The sequence below is a fragment of the Neodiprion pinetum genome, chromosome 3 (assembly GCF_021155775.2).
Source record: "Neodiprion pinetum isolate iyNeoPine1 chromosome 3, iyNeoPine1.2, whole genome shotgun sequence".
Classification (NCBI taxonomy): domain Eukaryota; kingdom Metazoa; phylum Arthropoda; class Insecta; order Hymenoptera; family Diprionidae; genus Neodiprion; species Neodiprion pinetum.
Genome location: NC_060234.1, coordinates 42,908,478 through 42,928,713, shown reverse-complemented (window position 1 = coordinate 42,928,713; position 20,236 = coordinate 42,908,478). Strand labels below are relative to the sequence as shown.

At 39.2% G+C, this 20,236-nt stretch overlaps 1 protein-coding gene across 9 annotated transcripts in view; it reads right to left on the bottom strand.

The window, feature by feature from the left end:
* Positions 1–389: 389 nt before the first annotated feature.
* Galphas (G protein alpha s subunit) overlaps positions 390–20,236 on the bottom strand; it is a 34,139-nt gene continuing 14,292 nt past the window's right edge. For all 9 annotated transcript variants that reach the window (XM_069134920.1, XM_069134918.1, XM_069134915.1 and 6 more), the window contains exons 6-11: positions 19,030–19,127; positions 5,326–5,380; positions 4,995–5,068; positions 4,607–4,786; positions 2,860–3,064; positions 390–1,957 (exon numbers count right to left, since the gene is read on the bottom strand). In XM_069134920.1, the coding sequence (XP_068991021.1) occupies positions 1,811–1,957; positions 2,860–3,064; positions 4,607–4,786; positions 4,995–5,068; positions 5,326–5,380; positions 19,030–19,127 (759 nt within the window). In that variant the 3' untranslated portion in view covers positions 390–1,810. The remainder of the gene's footprint in view (positions 1,958–2,859; positions 3,065–4,606; positions 4,787–4,994; positions 5,069–5,325; positions 5,381–19,029; positions 19,128–20,236) is intronic.

Here is a 20,236-nt window from a genome sequence, read left to right as displayed (position 1 = left end):
GTATATATACATATATCTGTTATGTATGTCTGTATGTATGTCTATATATAACAGAGTATGAACATTTCGAACCATGCTTTGCAGGAAATTCACATGAAAATGTTAACTGAACCAATGTGATTCGTGTTTTGCATATAAAACTTTTGTTGTAAACTTTTTTCCCCCACTGGAATTGTATGGCCGTATTCGTTTCCGATGAAGTCATGAAACGGCGTTCACTACTTCTATCCAGCATTGAATGCATAGGAGAAAAACTTTGGCGTTTTATAGCTCAATAATTATGACAATTTGAACTTATACCCATTGTCTTTGGGTTAGTTCAAGTACTGATTATGGCGTCAGTTGCAATTCGGAAATAAAGTCTTAATTGTTTATAATTAGTCTCGCGCTGATTAGGAAAATAAATTTACTCACTGTAAATAAAATATGTGTACAATTGACGTATTACCAAGAAGTTTACAACAAACATTGACGATCACCAGTACAGAAGAAGTAGAATAAAATTACATGCTCGGCAATTGGCTAATCGCCCAATCACTCTCAGAGCTAAAAGATTGTTCCAGCCAAGGCAAATGTCCGACGTAAATTAAGACATCACGCAAAATCCCTACAGCCAGCTATGACCAGTGCAACTGTACCAGCGATACATCAATCATACGCAACTCGAGATTCAAGTGGTGAACCAAGTTTCACAATCAGATAATACTCGGATCTCGGTGATTGTGAGTTCTACATACATACGTATACGTCTCTATCTTAGGTGTTACGAACTTGATCTGGGTAATGGTTATAGATAAAAAATAATCACTGTCCACGGTGATTTGCTAATTATCTTCCACCATCAAATTGACAACAAGGGGCAAAACTTGTTCCTCGTCCTTCGTTCGCATATTACCGACTGCTTAGAGATAAGAAAGCCTTGTCATAGAATCGAGTTACAACAATACAAAAAATTATTGTATTACCTGCATTCAATAAATGATTGTTAGATACGAAGATTCCCAATCTACTTAACCGAACTACAAGGCACGGCAAGCGGTATACCTAATTTTAAAATATGAATTACGTTCACGGACCGCGTGAAGATATTACAAAATGAAAATGTCGATTCAAAAATCAGGGAAACTGATTCCAAGTGCCTGGTTTTCTATAAAATACCTCAATATGTTTGCGGTAATGAATAAGTTAACTCGACTCCGTGCATGATCTTTCTTTCTCCGTTTGCGGCACAAAAATATGATAACACAATATATATATCAGGCTCAACTTGACTTAGCGGTAATCAACTTCCCTGCATTATGTAATTCTTAATTTTTTGTCTTCCTTCCAATTACAAAATACGTATGTATTATCGTACTGCACCAGCACGATACCGTGATACGTTACGGTAGATGGACTCCAGTGACTGACGAAAGAGATACATAGAAAGAGACAGAGAGAGAGAGAAAGAGAGAGAGAGAGAGAGAGAGAAAGAGAGAAAGAGAGAGAGAGAGAGGAAGAGAGATAGAGATAGATAAAAAGAAAGAGAGAAACATAAATTCAGTTTCGCCCCCGCCCTCCGGCCTTTCCCTGACAGCCCCGGCTCGTCTAGCTCCAAGGGCCCAGGAAGGTGATGCTCCGTTATCGCACCAGGCCTGTGAGCATCTGTTGCAGGTTGTCGTACTCAACGCATGGCACAACTTCGTATTTTAAGTTGACATATCGACGGGCACAGGTATTTCCCCCTTGATATCGTACTATAATGCCGTTGGACTTGCAGTGGGGCTCCGTAAAGAAGCGGACGAAGCAAACTACGGCTGCCAGAACCAAGTCACAATAGTTCGTACTGACGAAGGTGCATTCGCTGGATGATATCGCGGCAGTCGTTGAACACTCTCTTTATATTCTCGGTGTCAACGGCGCACGTGAAATGTGGGTAACAATAATGCTTTCCATCCCCACTCGCCGTGCTTATGCGCTGAAATTATTCATCGGCAATATTATAATCATGGAGATAACAAGGAGGGGACAAACATCTCTGCTATACACTGTTGGCAAAAATATGTTGAAGTTTCATATTTTTCTTTGAATATCATGATGGCTTATATTTTATTTTGTTTCAGCAAAGTAAGATAAACTCAGTATTTTCAACGCGAAACAATCTGCTGATACTTCAATTCTTTAAACCGGACGTCAATAGGAAAAACATTGAATGAGAGTAATTTCAATATGACCATTATTGGGACATGCTCGAATAATTTCACATTGACTGAAATTATTGCCAACAGGGTACGAGGCTGTTTCCGTTTCTCCCCAAACACTGTTGTTTCTCTATATTGAGATTGTTTTGACGGAAATAAAAATTGATTAGGTTTACTTTAAAAATATAAATTATTAGTAGCATTGAATTGGAAAGAAACTATTTTGTTACCTGTGGTATTGGAATAAGCGCGATTTGGTGGTTTAAAAATACATGCGGTTGCATATATAAAATAAGTTCAGATCTATCAATATAGTAGAAAGATTTCGGGACTTGCAGCATTAACCTTATCGTTTTTTACCTAGTTGGTAAAATATTGATTATGCATGTGATATTTTTTACTTGGTAATGAAATTTGAAAGGCATAGAGAATTGAAAATTTCTTCATCCATAAGAAGTGAAGAACTTCACCAAAAATGGTCTTTGCTCAATGATTCAGCGATGTTGATTAAAACCAAAAAATGTAGATACGTATATTTAAAAGCCATTTTAATGACAGAATTAACTTGGAAGTTGATATCAAGCCCGCTGAATGTAAAAATGTTCCCATCGTCTTAACTCGAATACAAATAACGGCAATAGTGGAAATCGAGTAGATTATTGTGACTAGCAATACTGACCAGGAACTCGTCTCGGATGAAGTATTTCGCCCTAATGACGTCAGGGGGTTCCGAGGGATCCGCGACGACGCCTGGCTCAACGGGTGTCTGGTATCTCGCAAATTCTGGAAAGTAGTCCTCGAGCTTGTGTTTGCCGGCTTTGATTTTCTCCGCTAGAAGATCTTGCTTGTTCAGGAACAAGATTACGGATATCGTACGGAGCCATCTGCGAATATAGAAAGTCATACAACCATCACCCTTGTGTCTTCGATGCCTCTACGCTCTTTTCCTATTCACAGATACATTCGTTCATCTATCGGGAGAATTTGTAGAAATGTCTGTTGTGAAATTTAACATAGGATAAATCGGTCTGTGTTTATGCAATATGGAGACATTTTATGGACCGACATTTCTTTCATGGTAGATGTGAGGGGAGAAATTGAAGATTTCAGCCAATCGTGAAAAATAAACAAATGTCAATCGGTAAAATGTACCTCGAGTCGCATAAATGCAGGCGAATTTATTCCACCTTAAATTACCGATAGACATTTCCACGAATGCGCCCGGTATACAGGGTGTTTATGTTAACTCTAGACAGACTTCTAGGGTGTGTTGAGGCTGCCTTGACAAGCATTTCGAGGTAAGACACCCATGGTCGGAAGCTCATCGTAACGGCTGTCGAGGGCTTGAAGGATTTGGTAATGAATCAGATGTGATCACTTGCGACGCAATGTTTCATTCACCCGTAGATAACAGTACGAAATTCTTGTCCGAAGTCTACAAAACAATAAACTTGACAATAAAAAAATAACGAAACAATTTCCGGCGCTTATAAACAGAATTTGAAAAAGTTATGGAAAACTAAAGGCCCAAGTGTACATGTGCACAGTGTGTAGTGGATTCCTGTGAAACATGACAAATTTCACGTATTCCGAACTACGAAAAATTATCTGTTATTTTTCTCATTGTCTATCTTTTTTTAAAAAAACAAAGCTTATCGTTTTGTTGACCTCACACAAGAACTTTGTACCGTTGTCTACGGCCGAATGAAACTTTGGGTCGAAAGTGATCGCGTCTGATTCATTGCACCAGGAACAAGAGCGCGGTACCAAATCCTTCCAAGCTCTCCACAGCCGTTAGAATGAGTTTCCGACCATGAGTGTCTTACCTCAAAATACTTGCCTAGGCAGTCCCCGTGCACCATAGAAGTCTGTCCAAAGTCAACATGAACACCTTGTATATTTATTCACAGGCCAACGCATGCAGAGATAATTTCAATGATTTGAAAATTAGGCCAGCAACAACGTGCCATACGAACTATAATATCCCTATTGGTTATGTAAGTAACATTTTTCAAACTTAGTCATCGGACCTGTTGTACCATGACAAGAAATCTTGGTAGGAATTAGAAGGGGATGAATTAGAAGGAGATGAATTAATGCAATTCTACAGCATTTTGTCTTAATAAGTTGTAGAGTTCAATCGAGGATATATTTCGTTAATATCATTGAGCGCTAGACGTTAAAGATTGTAAATGTACGCTGTGTAATTAAGTCCTAGGAAGCTAACAAGCTAGGAAAACAAACAGGGGAATAAACATTCGGTCAAACAAACAAACAACCAGCCAAATGAAAGAGGGAAGAAAGGAGGTAAGGAAGGGATACGGAAGGAAGGCAGGAAGGAAGGAAGGAAGGAAGGAAGGCAGGAAGGAAGGAAGGAAGGAAGGAATGAAGGAAGAGAGGGATAGAGGAAAGGAACAGGCACTCACCGGTTATTCCAAATGCTCTTGAAGAGGTCGAGACTTTCTCTGAGTCTGAGTTTCGTCGGGTCTTCCCTAAGCACCATGTTGTAACTACTGCAGGCCGTCACGAAGATAATGGCTGTCACATCGTTAAAGCACTGTATCCATTTTCTCCTTTCGTCTCGCTGCCCGCCGACATCGAACATGCTGTAAAAAGATCATTATCACGGTTCGGGACGTGCGTTATTTACCCGTAATTATATGGCATACCAATATATTAGACGTAGCTGCTACCGCGTTTGTTCAACGCTTCCCACTATCAACCCGAACCACAATCAAATAGCAGCTCGCCCGTAAATTCAAGTGTTGAGGTAGTTAATAAATTAATATATACATACAGAATATGAAAACTTACTGAAAGTTGACTTTGTCAACTTGAAACCGCGTCTCGAAGATACCGGAGGTGAGGACTCGACACCTCAAGATATCCTGCAAAAAGCAACGTGCGTGTTTATTCTTATCACCACCAATTTATCATGATTTGTCATTATTCATCACTGTATTGATCAGAATCACGATCTACAAATAATAATTACAACAAACTTCACATCGGTATAGAAATCGACGATCCATTATACGAAAATCAAATTTTTAAACAAGTGTGTACATATTGCAATCGTCGGATGATCTAGCACCAATGGATGTAAATTAGTATATAAACAAAATGTTGAGGAATTATCGCTCACCTGTTCCGTAGGTGTGTAGTCGAGTTGTTTCACTATCGCTACTTTGTCTAGGAAGCTAAAACATAAAGATAAGACATACACTGTAGTAAATATAATACGATATGATTACACGATTTTTCTTAGGCTTATAGAGTATCGGAACAACATTGCCACGGAGTTCAATGATGTTTCTATATAAGTAATTCTAGTATGGACTGGACGGTATATCAATCCATTCATGTGTTTCGCCTATTTTTCACACAGGTATGTACGATATAACTGAGGGATGAACTGTGATAAATATTTTAATCGATTTAGACCCGTTTTCGCTTCTATTACTGTTTCAAAGCGATTTTATTAATGTATTCAGGGTATTCTAGAGTAACATGTTAATTACGTAACGTAAACCTGTTAAGATATAAGAATATTGCCGCTCGGGAAATAAAATTTACAAGTCAGGTTAATACATGTTAACCGATTTCCCCCAAACATCTGCAATTTTAATTATTGCGATAAGATCCTGTCAGCCTGAGTCCCGTTTTAAAACATCCATTATATCCGTTATTTGGCTTATTAACGTTTTGACGAAGAGCTACTATTACAGGTGTGTGTACGTATTTGAAAGGAGAACCTGGCTTGATTTTCAATTTATATCTTCTAGCTTAGGTATTTTTCTCTTTTATTCTTAAACGCAATCGATGCCATTCAGACATTCTCTCAATTGGCGGATTGAACCGATGTCACAGGTAAATAAAATGTCGATAACTGTCATACTAGTAGGATCAATGTCTATAAAATAGCGAATTTATTGTGACACAACCATTTTCCGCACAGCTAAACGTCGTACGACAGTAAATTTTGTTAACGACTGCAAACTACAATAAGAAACTGTGCTATCACATCTATCAAGTCGGATTAAGGATAACGTCATATCGATACTATTCACGGGTTTGCACGGGTTCGCAGCCGAATTTTTCAGCATTTCTTCATTGATAAACGGTAAAATTCGTTATCAGGAGAAAAAAAAAAGAAATAACATGTTTTCGCAGAATATAAGGTATAAGAATCCTTGCAAAACCTGTAAATCGTTCTTCCGAGTTCTATGAATACGTTCTTAATCGGTCAAGTCGTTCAGTAGAAAGAACAACGGTTAGAAGGTAAATAACGAGGGCGAGTCAAGCTGCAGCAATAGAATTAAAAACCAAAATATTGTGCGTCAAAACAGCTTAAACCAAAAATCAACATCTGGCTGCTGTAGCTCATTATCAGCGCAACTCAATCAACCCACTTTCACTTTCAAAGATCATACATTCGACAGAATCCGATCATCCTGTGTGGCAGATTCGTTGGTGGTTAGTTATGTGGTTCTCCGATCAAGATTCTAGAAATGAATCACAATAATAACCATGCTTCGAAATCATTTCACCAGACAATTAAAGACCTATTCCATTCTACGATATGTAGTAAGATAAAGTGTACCAGTTACTGACCCTGTCCCAATTACCGCCTTCTTTTTTGGTTGTATCTGATTAACCCTTAGTTCTAAAAACATCCAACAATGAAATTCTATTTTCTAACCATCTAGCAATTGTTTATAGTCATAGAGAAATTTACATCTTGTTCCTTCAATTTTTAATTATGGAAAATAAACGGAGTCAATAATTTGGTCTAAGCGCGTCAATACTCATACGCTTAACTGATAAAGAAATATCGAGTATCGAATAATTGCAAGCTGCACGTACATATTCGGCATTCGCTAGTGCATATCCAAGTGTGCATCGCATCCCGCCAGTAGTGTCATTCCGCGTTGGGTCAGACGCTGGCAAATGTAGGGCCGAGAGGACCGACCAAGAAAAACCGAAACCTCTTACATGTTGAGCAATTCGACGGCTGACAAACACGGAATGAAACTACTAGCGCGATCTGTATGGCTGGAGGGGCGGGGGGGGGCCGACGTGCTGCCATATTTCAAACGAATCGTTAAATTATCTTCCGAACTGATTGTTTTATTACAAGTTGAAAAGAATCTTGTCAGTTTTCGAGGGGGATAGAAAATAGGAATATCAGTTAGTTGATGAAATGGGTCGTTATTTGAAACATTAACACAAGGGCAATTTTTTTTAGTTTTCAGTTTCTTTTAGAGTAAAAATTTCTTTCGTCATATCATAATAGATGCGTAGAAGTTTTTTTTTTCCCCATTTTAATGTTTGTTTTCCTGAAGCGGTTTTGTTTTAGGTAAGAGAAGCTTCGGTTCAGGATCTGAAAGCAATGAACTTGTGAGTAAAATCTTCAGGTTGACGAGTGTCTGGTTTTTAAGAAAAACGCATCCGCCTCTAACGTGAACAATTTTCTTCGAATCATCAGCATTGAAATATAAAATATTTTCTCTTCGCCGCCGGTGAACGCACATTTAGTTGAATCAATGACTTTTTTCTCTCACTATGGGAGTAAAAACCAAAAACCGTTTTGCGATGAAAGAATAATCGACTCGGTCGATAAATCGAGTTCGAAAATCGATTATTTTTCGGTCATTCTTACCGTTACCGACGGCTCGTTTAAACCTGGACAATCCATCTAGATTTCCGCTCTGATTGCCTTTATGCACACACACACACACATATATATATATCAGTGCATCCATGAGTCTTAAATTCGATACACGGGCTTTCGCTGAGTTCCGCTACAGAAGACGCGAGGAGGAGGAAAATCGATCGAACGGTCGTGTGGGTATAAGGTGTACGTATATCGACACGCACAGGTATACAGAGGTCCGTACACCCCGCGAAAGCTAACCTAACGTAACCTAACTTAACCTAACCTAACCCAACGTCCGCAAGCAAACTTGGCGCTACCTAACCTCAACTTGAACGCCCCCCCCCCTCCCCTCTAGGGTCCCTAGGCAGTCTAGGCTTGCGGCACAGCCACCCTAAACACCCCCTGACTGCCCTGAGTGAGTGAGCCAACCAGCCAGCCTCCTGCACTCGCCCAGTTCTAATCCGGGTCATGGGTCACTGCCATCGCTCTGTGTCCAATTACAGAGGAGCGTCGCTTGAAGTCTGCAGCGGCGGTTTTGTCGCGGTTGCGAGACGATGTTGCCTACGATGCAAATTATCACAGCCGTCGGCGTCGCCGGGTTGGTTTGACGTTGCTCGGTGGGTAACACTTTTCTTGGTTTGTTTAAACATGGTGATCGGTATGGAATCCCTAACAAATTCAAGGATGTTTCCGGGACATTTTCAGGTTGTTCAACGACGTTCGGGAAAAACAAAAATACACGAATGCAGACGGCAGAGGGTACTGTACGTAATCGGCTCGATGCAACGTACGAGATATTATACGTTACTTCTACTACAACCTGTTAGTGGGGAAAAACGAAAAAACCGATTCGATGCGGGAATACACATTTTTTTTTTTAAACATGTACTCGGTGTACACAAGTAAATATATCATTCGCAGCAAACCTTGCAAATAGAATATTTCCAGGAATTTTTAAGGGCAAGCAAAATTCAACATTTGCCAGGACCTCGAGGACTTTCAGGACCACTGGACACCACGTTGTAGTTACAACCGAGATAAAATTTCAGTTCTACAAATTATCCGGGTGAAAATGATTTCTACGACTTTCTACGAATTTTTACGGAAACTGGGATATTTCGTGCAAAAAATAGTAAATATGCATACTTTCTCATAAAAACTTTTAAATTGTCATGAAAATTTGTATTTTTTCAGAAAAAAATTCAACAAGCTACTAATATTTTTAACGAAAATTGACAATTTTTTATGAAATAGTACGAAATGTTCCGATTTCTGTAAAAACTCATAGTAGAAGAGATTTTCACCAGGGTACTCTGTTATGCAGACATTAACTGTTTTCATTATCTAACATAATCGAAAATTATACAGCTGTAGGTTTTACGGGTCAGAAAATGAATATTAGTATCGAAGTTAGGTTAGGATTAGATTACTGTTTGTGGATTTTACTTAATTTTCTAACTAACCGTAACAAGATGAAATTTCCTTCAATTATACACGCTTGTCTGCACATATTTCAATCATTATCCAGGGTATCTAGCGTCAATGACGTATCAAACTCCCTTACATTTCCTCGTATACCAAACGAAAATAGACATTTCCCAGCATTCGTTTCAACCTAACTTTACTACCAAACTCACGTTTTTCATGAAAATTATTAAAAAATTAGGCATCAGATGTCTCTATCGTAAGTTAAAAAGTCCATTTTTTCTTTCAGTTCAATTTTGCTCAAAGCCAATTACCAAATAAAGTAATAAACACCCCGCTTCTAAGAAACTAACGGAGAATTAGAATTAGCCATTCTCTCGAAACATTGAAGGTAGAAAAATCGATCTGAGAGTATCATCTTTTTTTTCAGTACTTGTTCATATTTTTTCATAATTTTTACATAATGTTCAACATCGTCTTATCAATTCTTAAAATTCCTCCAAAAACCGTATTTTTCGTCACTTACACCCTCTTCACATCGACCCCGCCAATTGTCGCACGGAGAATAATTTGCTTCATTTCACTAAAATCGTACACCAAGCGAGGAAGAAAATACAAAAAATTCCAGGACACATATACCCGATTTCCCTAACATTTCCCGATTTTTTCGGACGTATGAAAATTCCCTGACAGTTAGTACCCTCTGTACTATCTCTTTTTTTAATTTTATTTATAAATTGTTATACAATTACTATACAACAATACCAAAAAGCTCGTAAAAATTGAAAAATAATTGGTACGATTGGACTGCGTTCAAGCCTTTTACACGTTATTAACGGCATAAGCGGTAACAATAAGTTCAAGTTGGTGCACCCTCGGCTGATTGCGAAGGGTCGGGGCGTAATGCCGCACAGGACGAAGGCTGCGTAGTAACTCTACGCTACCGGGTGTCTCCTGGGTCGAGGGTTAAGCGTGACCCGGTTTCGCCATGCCCTCCGACACCGTCGAGGTAACGCGGCGACCTTGAAGTCGCCGGCGTCGGCGTCGGCCATCTTTGTTCGTCCCACCCGCGTGCTGCCATTTTTAGGCGTCTGCGCTATATTTAAAGTCAACCTGTGCGTACGGTCTACACATATACTGTATACTATATATATATATATATATATATGTATAGAGAGAGAGAGAGAGAGAGAGAGAGAGAGAGAGAGAGAGAGAGAGATTAGATTTACATCGTGTACACGGCGTCGGTTTGCATCGCGATGGCGCTGTTCGAAGATGATGAGAACTTTTCAACACCCGTAGAAAGGCGAAAATTCAACCCGAGAAATGAACTTGTCATCGAATAGGTAATACGTTTGTAGCGAGAGGATTTTTACCAAAGTAATTGTATTTGTACCGCATTGCTTTTTTCTTCTTATTTATTTATTTATTTATTTTTGTTTATTTTTTTTTTAGAGAAAAACGTTGAAATTGCAGAGAGGCGGAGATTTACTGAACTGCACCGTGGGTCTAGAAACGCCGCGATATGTTTAGGAAACTTTAACGCTAAGGAAAACTACTCCGACCATTACTTGACTAGCTCTGTTTCTCTTTAGTTCGTTTTCTCTATTTTCGTATGTTTAGGAAACATCGGATATTCAGGGAATTGTATACAAACAGCAGCAGCTCGGTTAAATTAAAGCCGAAGGAGTGCAGTGCGCAATAGAATCTGCATCTTAAAGTTCAAAGCCGTTCGTCTATTAAACTTACTTGAGACTCTTTCTCGTACTTTAACCACGATTTTTTCCACACGTCAAATTTACGATTCAGAACTTTCAGGCCAGTCTGCAGGCCACGGCCTAAGTATTTTAATATTCGAATTTTTTACAAAAATAAAGAAGAGGGTAAAAAAAAAAAAAATAACTACACACGTACAACCTTGTGGAAATTCTATATCAATGTTATATGCTGTTGGATTATCATTTACTAACTTCACTTCATATTATTAATTTTGTCTAGCAGTAATAAAATTGAGTGCATACACCATAGAAATGATGCACCTTAGGGTGGTCCTTACAAAGGTCATTTTTGAATTTCGACTGACTCGCCCCTCCAAATCAGCTCCACATCATTAAAAAATAATTCCCTCGTTTTTCAAGTTTTTATCTCAACTCTAACCCGTGCCCCGAAGAAGTTGGATTTCCCCATTCAACCCTTTCAAGGGCACATCGAATCTACCGAATGGATTTAGATGAACTTTGGTCTGAGGAGATTTTTTGAATCGCTGATTACCAATCTGAACTGACAATTTAAAGTGGCGGGTCCAACACGTTGGACCAAAAGCTCAAAAGTCACTGATATTGTCACATTGGATCCAGCATTTCTGAATTTCGTAATTTCGAGCTCAGATTCGTAATCAGTGATCTCGAAAGCCCCCGGGTACCGAGTTTCATCGAAATAGAATGATTTTTTGGATTTCGGTCCACCGCATCGTCTCCGCCATTTGAAATTTTCAAATTTTGAGTTCATATACCCTATACCAAATTTTATCTAAATCCGTTCGATAGATTTGTTGTGCCTCTAAAAGGGTTGAATGGGATCCACCCTCTTTGGGACATGGCTTAGAGTTGAGATGAAGGCCTGAAAAAATTAGGGAATTATTTATGAATTATCTGGAATGAATTTGGGGAGCGAGTAGGTCAAAATTCAAAAATGATCTTTTTACGGCCAATCCTAAATTGTACATCCACCTCAATATCTTTGGCGCTGTAAGATCGCAGCTGTAATCTCTTGTACCTATAACATGTATTGACATTACTAGGAACAACTTGCGTTACCAAGTTTACATATAACATATAATTTGTTGTAGAATATTGAAAGGCGGTGTGATGTAAGTTAATTATACTACACTACACACATAACGTATACACAAAACGGTATGTCAGCATACGACATTCACCCCATAACTCTGACTGAAGCGTAAGACTCGAGAGGCAAGACTATTGCACGTCTGCCTGAAATTACACTACAGCATTTAAGTAGCGTGAATAGTCCACCACTACTTAGTCTCTTGCAGAATACATACGTATACTTCAATTCGCGCCAACTAATTCTTGTTGTTCCTTCATCTCCGCCTGCAGCAATTGATCCCGCAGCAAAGAACGAGAGACGCACCTTACAGGTAAACGCTCGCTTAGACTAGTTGACGTCTTACATATCCGATCGAATCGCTGAGCGTTTTCACGCATGTACGAAGGAAAGACTAAAAAAGAAATCGTGTAATTCTATGATAGTCTTCCGAAATACTTTGAGAAGCTCGAAGAGCGTTACAGCTGGAACGACGACGCCACCTCGATTGAACTCGCTCGCCTCAAGAAGTTTCAAACGACCGAATGCTGTACGAGCGTTATGTTGTGGTTCATGTACCTACCATGAATTCCAATCACTCCAAAACCATCGTTGTACAGTCAAGTATTCATAGTAGACAAAGCTTAACCGCCGTCAAGAAGGAAAGTTTATACATGTCGCAACAATTACTCTATTCCAACTTCGGATGACTTCATCGACTGTTTCATGAGCTGTGAATCAATGTTACCGACATTGTGTCCGGTGGCCCTGGAAATGTCCTTGAATTTTTCTTGTCTTCTGGAAATATTCCACTTTTAACGTCTTTCAATTTGTTACGAATTTTTTACTCGACACTATGTTACAAGAGAGTTCAATCGGAGAAAAAAATATTTAGAGAAGGTGCGGTGCAGGACTTTTTCGGCGTGATTACTGCACGGAGGTCAAACGGCGCCGAAAGATTACACCTTAGAGTCAATAGCATAAAAATGAAAGATATACCGTCGCCTGGATTTTCGTCCGACAATTATTTCTCAATTCGTGTTCCTTGTCGCGACTCGATTTTACTCGTCGTCTCTGCGTCGCCTACCTACAAGGTAAAACACATGCACGTATCGAACACTGCACCGGGCTGTGTGTAAGATGCCGATGGCGTTGTCGTTTAATCACGAGCTACTAAAACTACTAATTTGTATGCGGCGTGCAGTATGCGATACAGCTGAACGATAGGTGACCACCCACCTAATTGTACAATCCAAGATACGGACCTGACGGAAAAATCTCTCACACTCTACGCGTGCATTGCCAGGGTGAGCACGAATTTTTGGGAAAAATATAATGTACAAGAAAGTCAAGTTGGCCAATTTATGTTTTTTTTACGAAAAAAAGTAAGCTTGTTACCTCAAAACATCATTTCTAATTCCCGTGATAGAAAACTGATATTTTCAATTTTTTTCCACTGACCAAATTAAAAATCCCCTGACATTTCCATATTTTTCAGGTGTCTGGCCACCCTGATCACGAAGGCACGAATTACGTGTTGCACGTATCAATTTTCACCGTGATCACAATTGTCAATGTACTATATTTTCTGGTGATTCGGTGTAACGCATTTCTTCACTTCGCAGTGAAAGTGCTTGCTTAAAAATGTGAAGCAGCTGTTCGTCAATTAACAACAGACGACTATGTAAAACCAAAGTAATAAAATAATTGTTCGATGCGTCAAAGAGATTCGATATGTATTTAAATGTTTAATACGGACTGTTTGTTAATTTAAATTCGTGTTGTATATATTATGATACCTTAAGGTAAAAATTGCCTTTCGGTTATCCGAACTTTTGACTATCCGAACTAAGCTCGGTCCCAATTAATTCGGATAATCGAGGTACTGCTGTAATAATACCGTCGCTGCGAGCTTCGTTATCCCCGACGATACGTAACAAGCTTGACATCGCTTTCATTAGTCCCGCGGTTTTGTTTCGCACTATCAGAAAATAGGACTCTGGTGTGATATTTTATACAGGGTAATCTGGACGGACTTCCAGGGTTTGTGGGGGCTGCCTAGACAAACATTTCGAGGTAAGACACCCATGGTCGGAAATTCATCCTAACGGCTGTTGAGAGCTTTCATGGATTTGGTGCCGCGATCTTGTTCCTGGTGCAATGAATCAGACGCGATCACTTTCGACCCAAAGTTTCATTCGGCCGTAGACAGCGGTACAAAGTTCTTGTGTGAGGTCAACAAAACGATAAGCTTTGTTTTTTTAAAAAAAGATAGACAATGAGAAAAATAACAGATAATTTTTCGTAGTCGGAATACGTGAAATTTGTCATGTTTCACAGGAATCCACTACACACCGTGCACATGTACACTTGGGCCTTTAGTTTTCCATAACTTTTTCAAATTCTGTTTATAAGTGCCGGAAATTGTTTCGTTATTTTATTATTGTCAAGTTTATTGTTTTGTAGACTTCGGACAAGAATTTCGTACTGTTATCTACGGGCGAATGAAACATTGCGTCGCAAGTGATCACATCTGATTCATTACCAAATCCTTCAAAGCCCTCGACAGCCGTTAGGATGAGCTTCCGACCATGGGTGTCTTACCTCGAAACGCTAGTGTAGGCAGCCCCTAGAAGTCTGGTAAAAGTTAACATAAACACCCTGTATATCCCTCCATCTGCAGAGTGTACCAACAAGATAAATACAGAATAAACGTACATGAACCCAAGCGAATCGAAGAATTTAACGCCTATATAAGACATTCGTATACACACCAGCAGCGTATTTACGTATAATACATACATGTATATATATATATATATATATGTATATATATATATATATATATATATATATATGTGTGTGTAAGATACGAATAATAATTGGTTCGAGACACGGAACTATGGGGTAAAAAAATTTGCACGTACCTACGAGAAATTGATCTTGTAGACAGACAGTCAGTCGAGTCGGGTCTAAATATAAAAAAGTGTGTGTAAGCAGCAGTGTAGCGTTTTAGGTCTCTGTATCTCTGTACCTATACGTATAAGGTACGCGTATTCGTACAATGTGTGCGTTCGGCCGATTCGAGAGATGAGAGAATTGAAATAGGTGGGCGAGCTCCGGGAAAATAAGAAGAAGACGGACTTGTGTTAGGCTTGTACCGCATGGCCGGGTGGCGGGGTTCGTGTGAAATCAAGTCACATGCCGTGTCTCGAGTTGACCGAACCAATTCTGGAACAAACCGCGCGTTTACGCAATTCCTTAGGATAGCGAGGATACACCTATTATATGACGGATGTTATTTATACACCCACCTGTGCAGCATCGAATGCAAACAGCGTTGTAGATCGTACATGTATTGCATTATAGTTTGCAACAATGATCTGACGACGCGTTGACGACGGGAAGTTGATTTCAGAAAGATGTGTCTAATTCTGGCAATGATACTGTACACTCCGTAAATTGCAAAGGTTTGCTGAAAGGTATATTTTTTCGGCTGTATGGGATGTTTTTTTCTTTTTTTTTTTTATAAATATTGTTCTGTCGAGTGTCCCAAATTCTAAAACGACTTCCATTTATCTCCGTCACGTGGAGTATTCTTGTAAAATACAAGGCGTTTGGGTAAACAAAAAAAAATCATAACGGTAATGAAAAAACTGCCATTTCATTACAATCAACCAAACAATATTTCTTAGAAAATTAAATAAACAATTTTTCTGTGAAATGCATTTACATTTCGTGTTCATTCATTGAGCCCACGAAACCTATTCTTCTTCTCTTTGATACACCTTCGAAAACGCTTCCGCGTTTCATTTTCTCATTTCCTGTTTCTATTTATTCTCGAGTCTCACTCTAACGCGTATTAAATGGAAATAAGAAACCACTTTCGCACAGTACTTTTGGAATCAAGAATACGATACGAGATTTCGAATTAAACGGGAACTTCGCTCTAAATGAAACTGCAAACACGAGTTGAAGAAAAAACCCGACGTGATGGAACTTTTTCAGTATTTTTCCCGGTTTCGGTGAGTGAAAATCTGTGGGAAACGGTATTAAAGAAAACCTCTGCAGTTTTCTGGTTGAAGACCAAACTTTCAATGAAAAAATAAATAACAAAGCTCTCAAACTCAAATTCCTGCAAGTGTTTTCATTTCCCTGAAAGAAAAGAAAAAAAAAAAAATAATACAAATAGGTGTGATTTTAGACTATCCGAGCTGTACCCCCCCCCTAAGAAGTCGCTTCAGAATTAGTAAAAAATCGAACGAGCGTCGTCTCAGACGCAACGTACAACGCTCGTCTTTGAATAGAATCTTTCCTTCAATCCGAACAAATTGTTCACAGCGCGCCACGATGTAAATTCGCAAATTGTACATTTTTTCGCGAAACACCGTAACGCGTACGATATTACACAGGTGTACATACACATGCGGTTTCGATTTGCTCGCCGTGTCATTGTCGTACGTAGGTAGGTATTGGCAGAGAGATAGGAGCGATTGTACAGAGGTGAAATTATAGCATCGCACAGGCATTCCGTGTGACAGGCGAAGGTGTGTGTGGGAAACACGACGCACGCGTCCATTCGCGCTCTCCTCCTCGTCCTGCCTCTTTCTTTCGCCTCGGAATCAGCGAGCGCCGCGTCGCCGTTGCACAGCCTCTGTATGTACGTACGTACATCGCGATAAAAGAACCGACACCAGCCGGGATGACGATGATAACGGCGATAGCGACGATAACAGCTGCGCGCATGGCCACCGATAACGTTCCTACACCGTAGTTCGAACCTCTCCTATCCTCCTCATCCTCCTCATCCTCATCCTCCTCATCCTCCTCGTCGTCGTCTATTTTAGGCCACCGAAATCGAAACGTTTCGTTTCGTTTCGTTGCGTTGGGTTCGCGTCATGACCGCGAATTCCTCTCATTGATATTCCACGCCGTATCCTGCCTCGTACATTTCTTGGGTTGTACGATACGCGTCACGTATGCAGTATAACCATGTATAACCTGCTACACGTTACACCGCAGCGACACGCGTGTCATACGAATGACCGTTGCAGCTTGTAATAATTGTATTGTATTGTATTGTAAGAGAGGTCGACTTGTTACTTGTTAAATACTTGTATACGTATAAGTGTGTCGTGTACAGTCCTCCTATCCGAGTTATCCGCCGAATGAAACTTTGATTGCAGGGATCATGATAACGGTATATATGACGTGTCACGTGTCTTTTTCTCACAAGATAAGGGATTCGACGAGTCTGCAGGCTGCATGCTCTTCGAGACCGTGACAATGGTGTTGACTGTACATCGCATTTTCATTACCAGTTGTTGGAACCTCGAGTAGGTGGAAAGTTTATCGTATGTCACTTCGAACGACTTAAATTGGGCGCGACTCGATCTTCCCAAAAGCTTTTGAAAAACTTCGACCTCAAATAACCGCAACGTCGTAAGCCTTGCATGACGTCGGGAACTAATGTAAATTCGATCTATATCACAGTTCGACGAATGAAAATAATTTTTTTTTCAGCTGAATGGGAGGTTTTTTGTAAATATTGTGTTTTCGATCGTCCTGAATCGAAAAATTACTTCTATTTCCCCCCGTCACGTACAGTATTCTTGCAAAATGCAAGGCGTTTGCATAAAAAAAAATCATAAGAATAACGAAAAGAGCCATCATTTAATTATAATAAGCTAAACAATATTTCTTATAAAATTAAACAAACAATTTCTCTATGAAATGTATTCAACATTCCGTGTTCGTTCTTTTCGCCTATGAAATCTTCTCTTCTTCTCTTTCCGCACTTCTAACTTGTTTCGGTGAGTTAAAATCTAAATAAAAAAAAAAAAAAAAAAAGTAAAAAACCTGTGCACTCTTTTGGTTGCAGACCTTTGCATTTTTGAAGGAACTATTTTTCCCGTTATGCTCCAACGTAACATTTATAATATTCAAAGCTATATATTGCAATTCGATATTTCGTCGTTGTATCGAATATCGAACGGAATTAAAATGAATAGCTCAACGTTACGGAATTACGGATATTCTACGCCTACCTGTAATAATTGACGTATTTGTAACACCGCGGCATACAACTTCGTCTACATCCAAGAACTCTACAACGCGGTTGAGGAAGAACTAAAAAACTAAAAGTAGCAAAATATCGAATTTTCAACGAAAGTCCGAGTATAATAAAATGAAAATACAAAAAGACGAAATACAGAACTGCAAGATCTGCGCTGAGAGAAATTTTTAGTTTCGGTTACCGCTCAGTCTTTAAAAATTTAATTTTTTACCACAATCGAAAAATATTGTTCTAGGTAGAAAATGAAAATTAGTTTTCTAGCCGTAACCGGAAAGTCTCCGTTACTATTCTTTCTCGTTGCGATCACTGTTGCTATATTTTCTGGTAACTGTTGCGAAAATTTAATGCCTGTGCAACAGTAAATTGACGTTAAAGCCTCGTTTAGCTAAAAAAAAGTAAATTAAACCTCACAAACCGATTCAGCGTTGCAATAACCAAAAAAGGATCGACAATGGCGTGAAATTTTTAGGCGTACCTCGTTTTTCGTAATCCCAACAATATTCAAACAGTTTTTTTTTTTTTTAACGCTACCTGTTTTACTAAATTTTTCTCAGTGTATAATCTGTATACGATTCTATACAATTATCGAGACGAATTCCGATGATTCTAAATTCTGGCGTTTTATATTCAAACCTTTCTTTTTTTTTTGACTTCCCTACACTTCGACTTGTTCCACATTTTTAACTTGTGTAAATTAAACGTTTTCACCTCTTCGAAAAATCGGCTTACGGTCCATCCATTTTTTCATCTTACTACATCTTTTTGTGCATAGAGGTGTATGTTACACACGTATACACGTGTGTGAGGGCGGTTCACCGTACGCGGTGTGATGGCAAAGAAATCTTTGATCATGCCATACTCACTATTTGGCGCAGTCGATGAGCTGATACTCGTTGCTGCGCTCAAAGCTCTGCTGGACTCCTCTGTCCTTCCAAAGCGTCTCCACAATCTCGTAGAATTCCTGCAAGCAAAATCATATACATACGATTATCGATTGATTCAAGGGTATAAATAAAGTAGGTATCGAGATTGTAATGCTGCAGGTTATACAACCTGTACCGCGGATCGCCAAAATACACGAAGAGGAGAAAAGAGCGGATTTTAATAAAAACTGCGTGGCTTTTTTGGTAAAATATATATATATACATCTCGTAAAATGCAGATTTAACTCTGAGAATAGTGAAAACTACCGCGTGCGCGGAATAAAATCAGGTACATTTGTAGTAAAAATTACAGCTGACACGGACGTATTATATTGCTTAACGAAAACCTTCATGTGTTCATATTTTCTTGTAGTTGTGAAAAAAATCTGCTCTTTTATTTTCGCCGTGTAGCGAAAAGAGGTGTTTGTACGTAACGTCTGGTAAATACAGCGTTGCCAACCCTAGAGATATTAAAGTCCGTTCGAAGAGTGAAAGAAAAGTTGTTTTCTTGTTAAGAAATATTGTCATTTAGGCGGGAATCTGAAGAAAAACTGAAGATCTCTGATAGCGAAATATGTATAAATATGGTTTGTGAAATCGAAACAACGAACCGAAAATCAACCAATCGTGAGATTCCTGAGAAAATGAATATTTTCGTCCCTGGTAGAATTTTTGTACAAGAAAAAAATGAATACTCAACATTCGATAATAATGGGACGAAAATTAGCTACATTTCTTATGATTCGGTTGAAAAGAACTTGGTTTTATCTTCGTTTCTTTTCTTTCCTTTCAACGTTTGCGCGTGAATTTGTTTATCGGGCGTAATTGTAAAAAAGGGAACGTTTACCTCACAGCGACCCTCGATAAGATGAAACAATTGTCCCGACGACGCGGACGAAACGGAAAAAGTTACAGCGATAAGTGTGCGTGTTGATTCGCATTATACACACGTAGGAATTATCTTTGAGCTGATCGTTGCTAAACAAGCCGGTTGACAAGCAAAGGCCGGAGTAGGAACAATTATACAATTGTTAAATAGGAGCACGGGAACGAGGAGTGACGCGGCATGAGACCGCGTGTTCCGTCATTCGGATCTCATCGTGACAATCCGCCAGCAACCATGCACCGTAAATTCTATAAATAACAA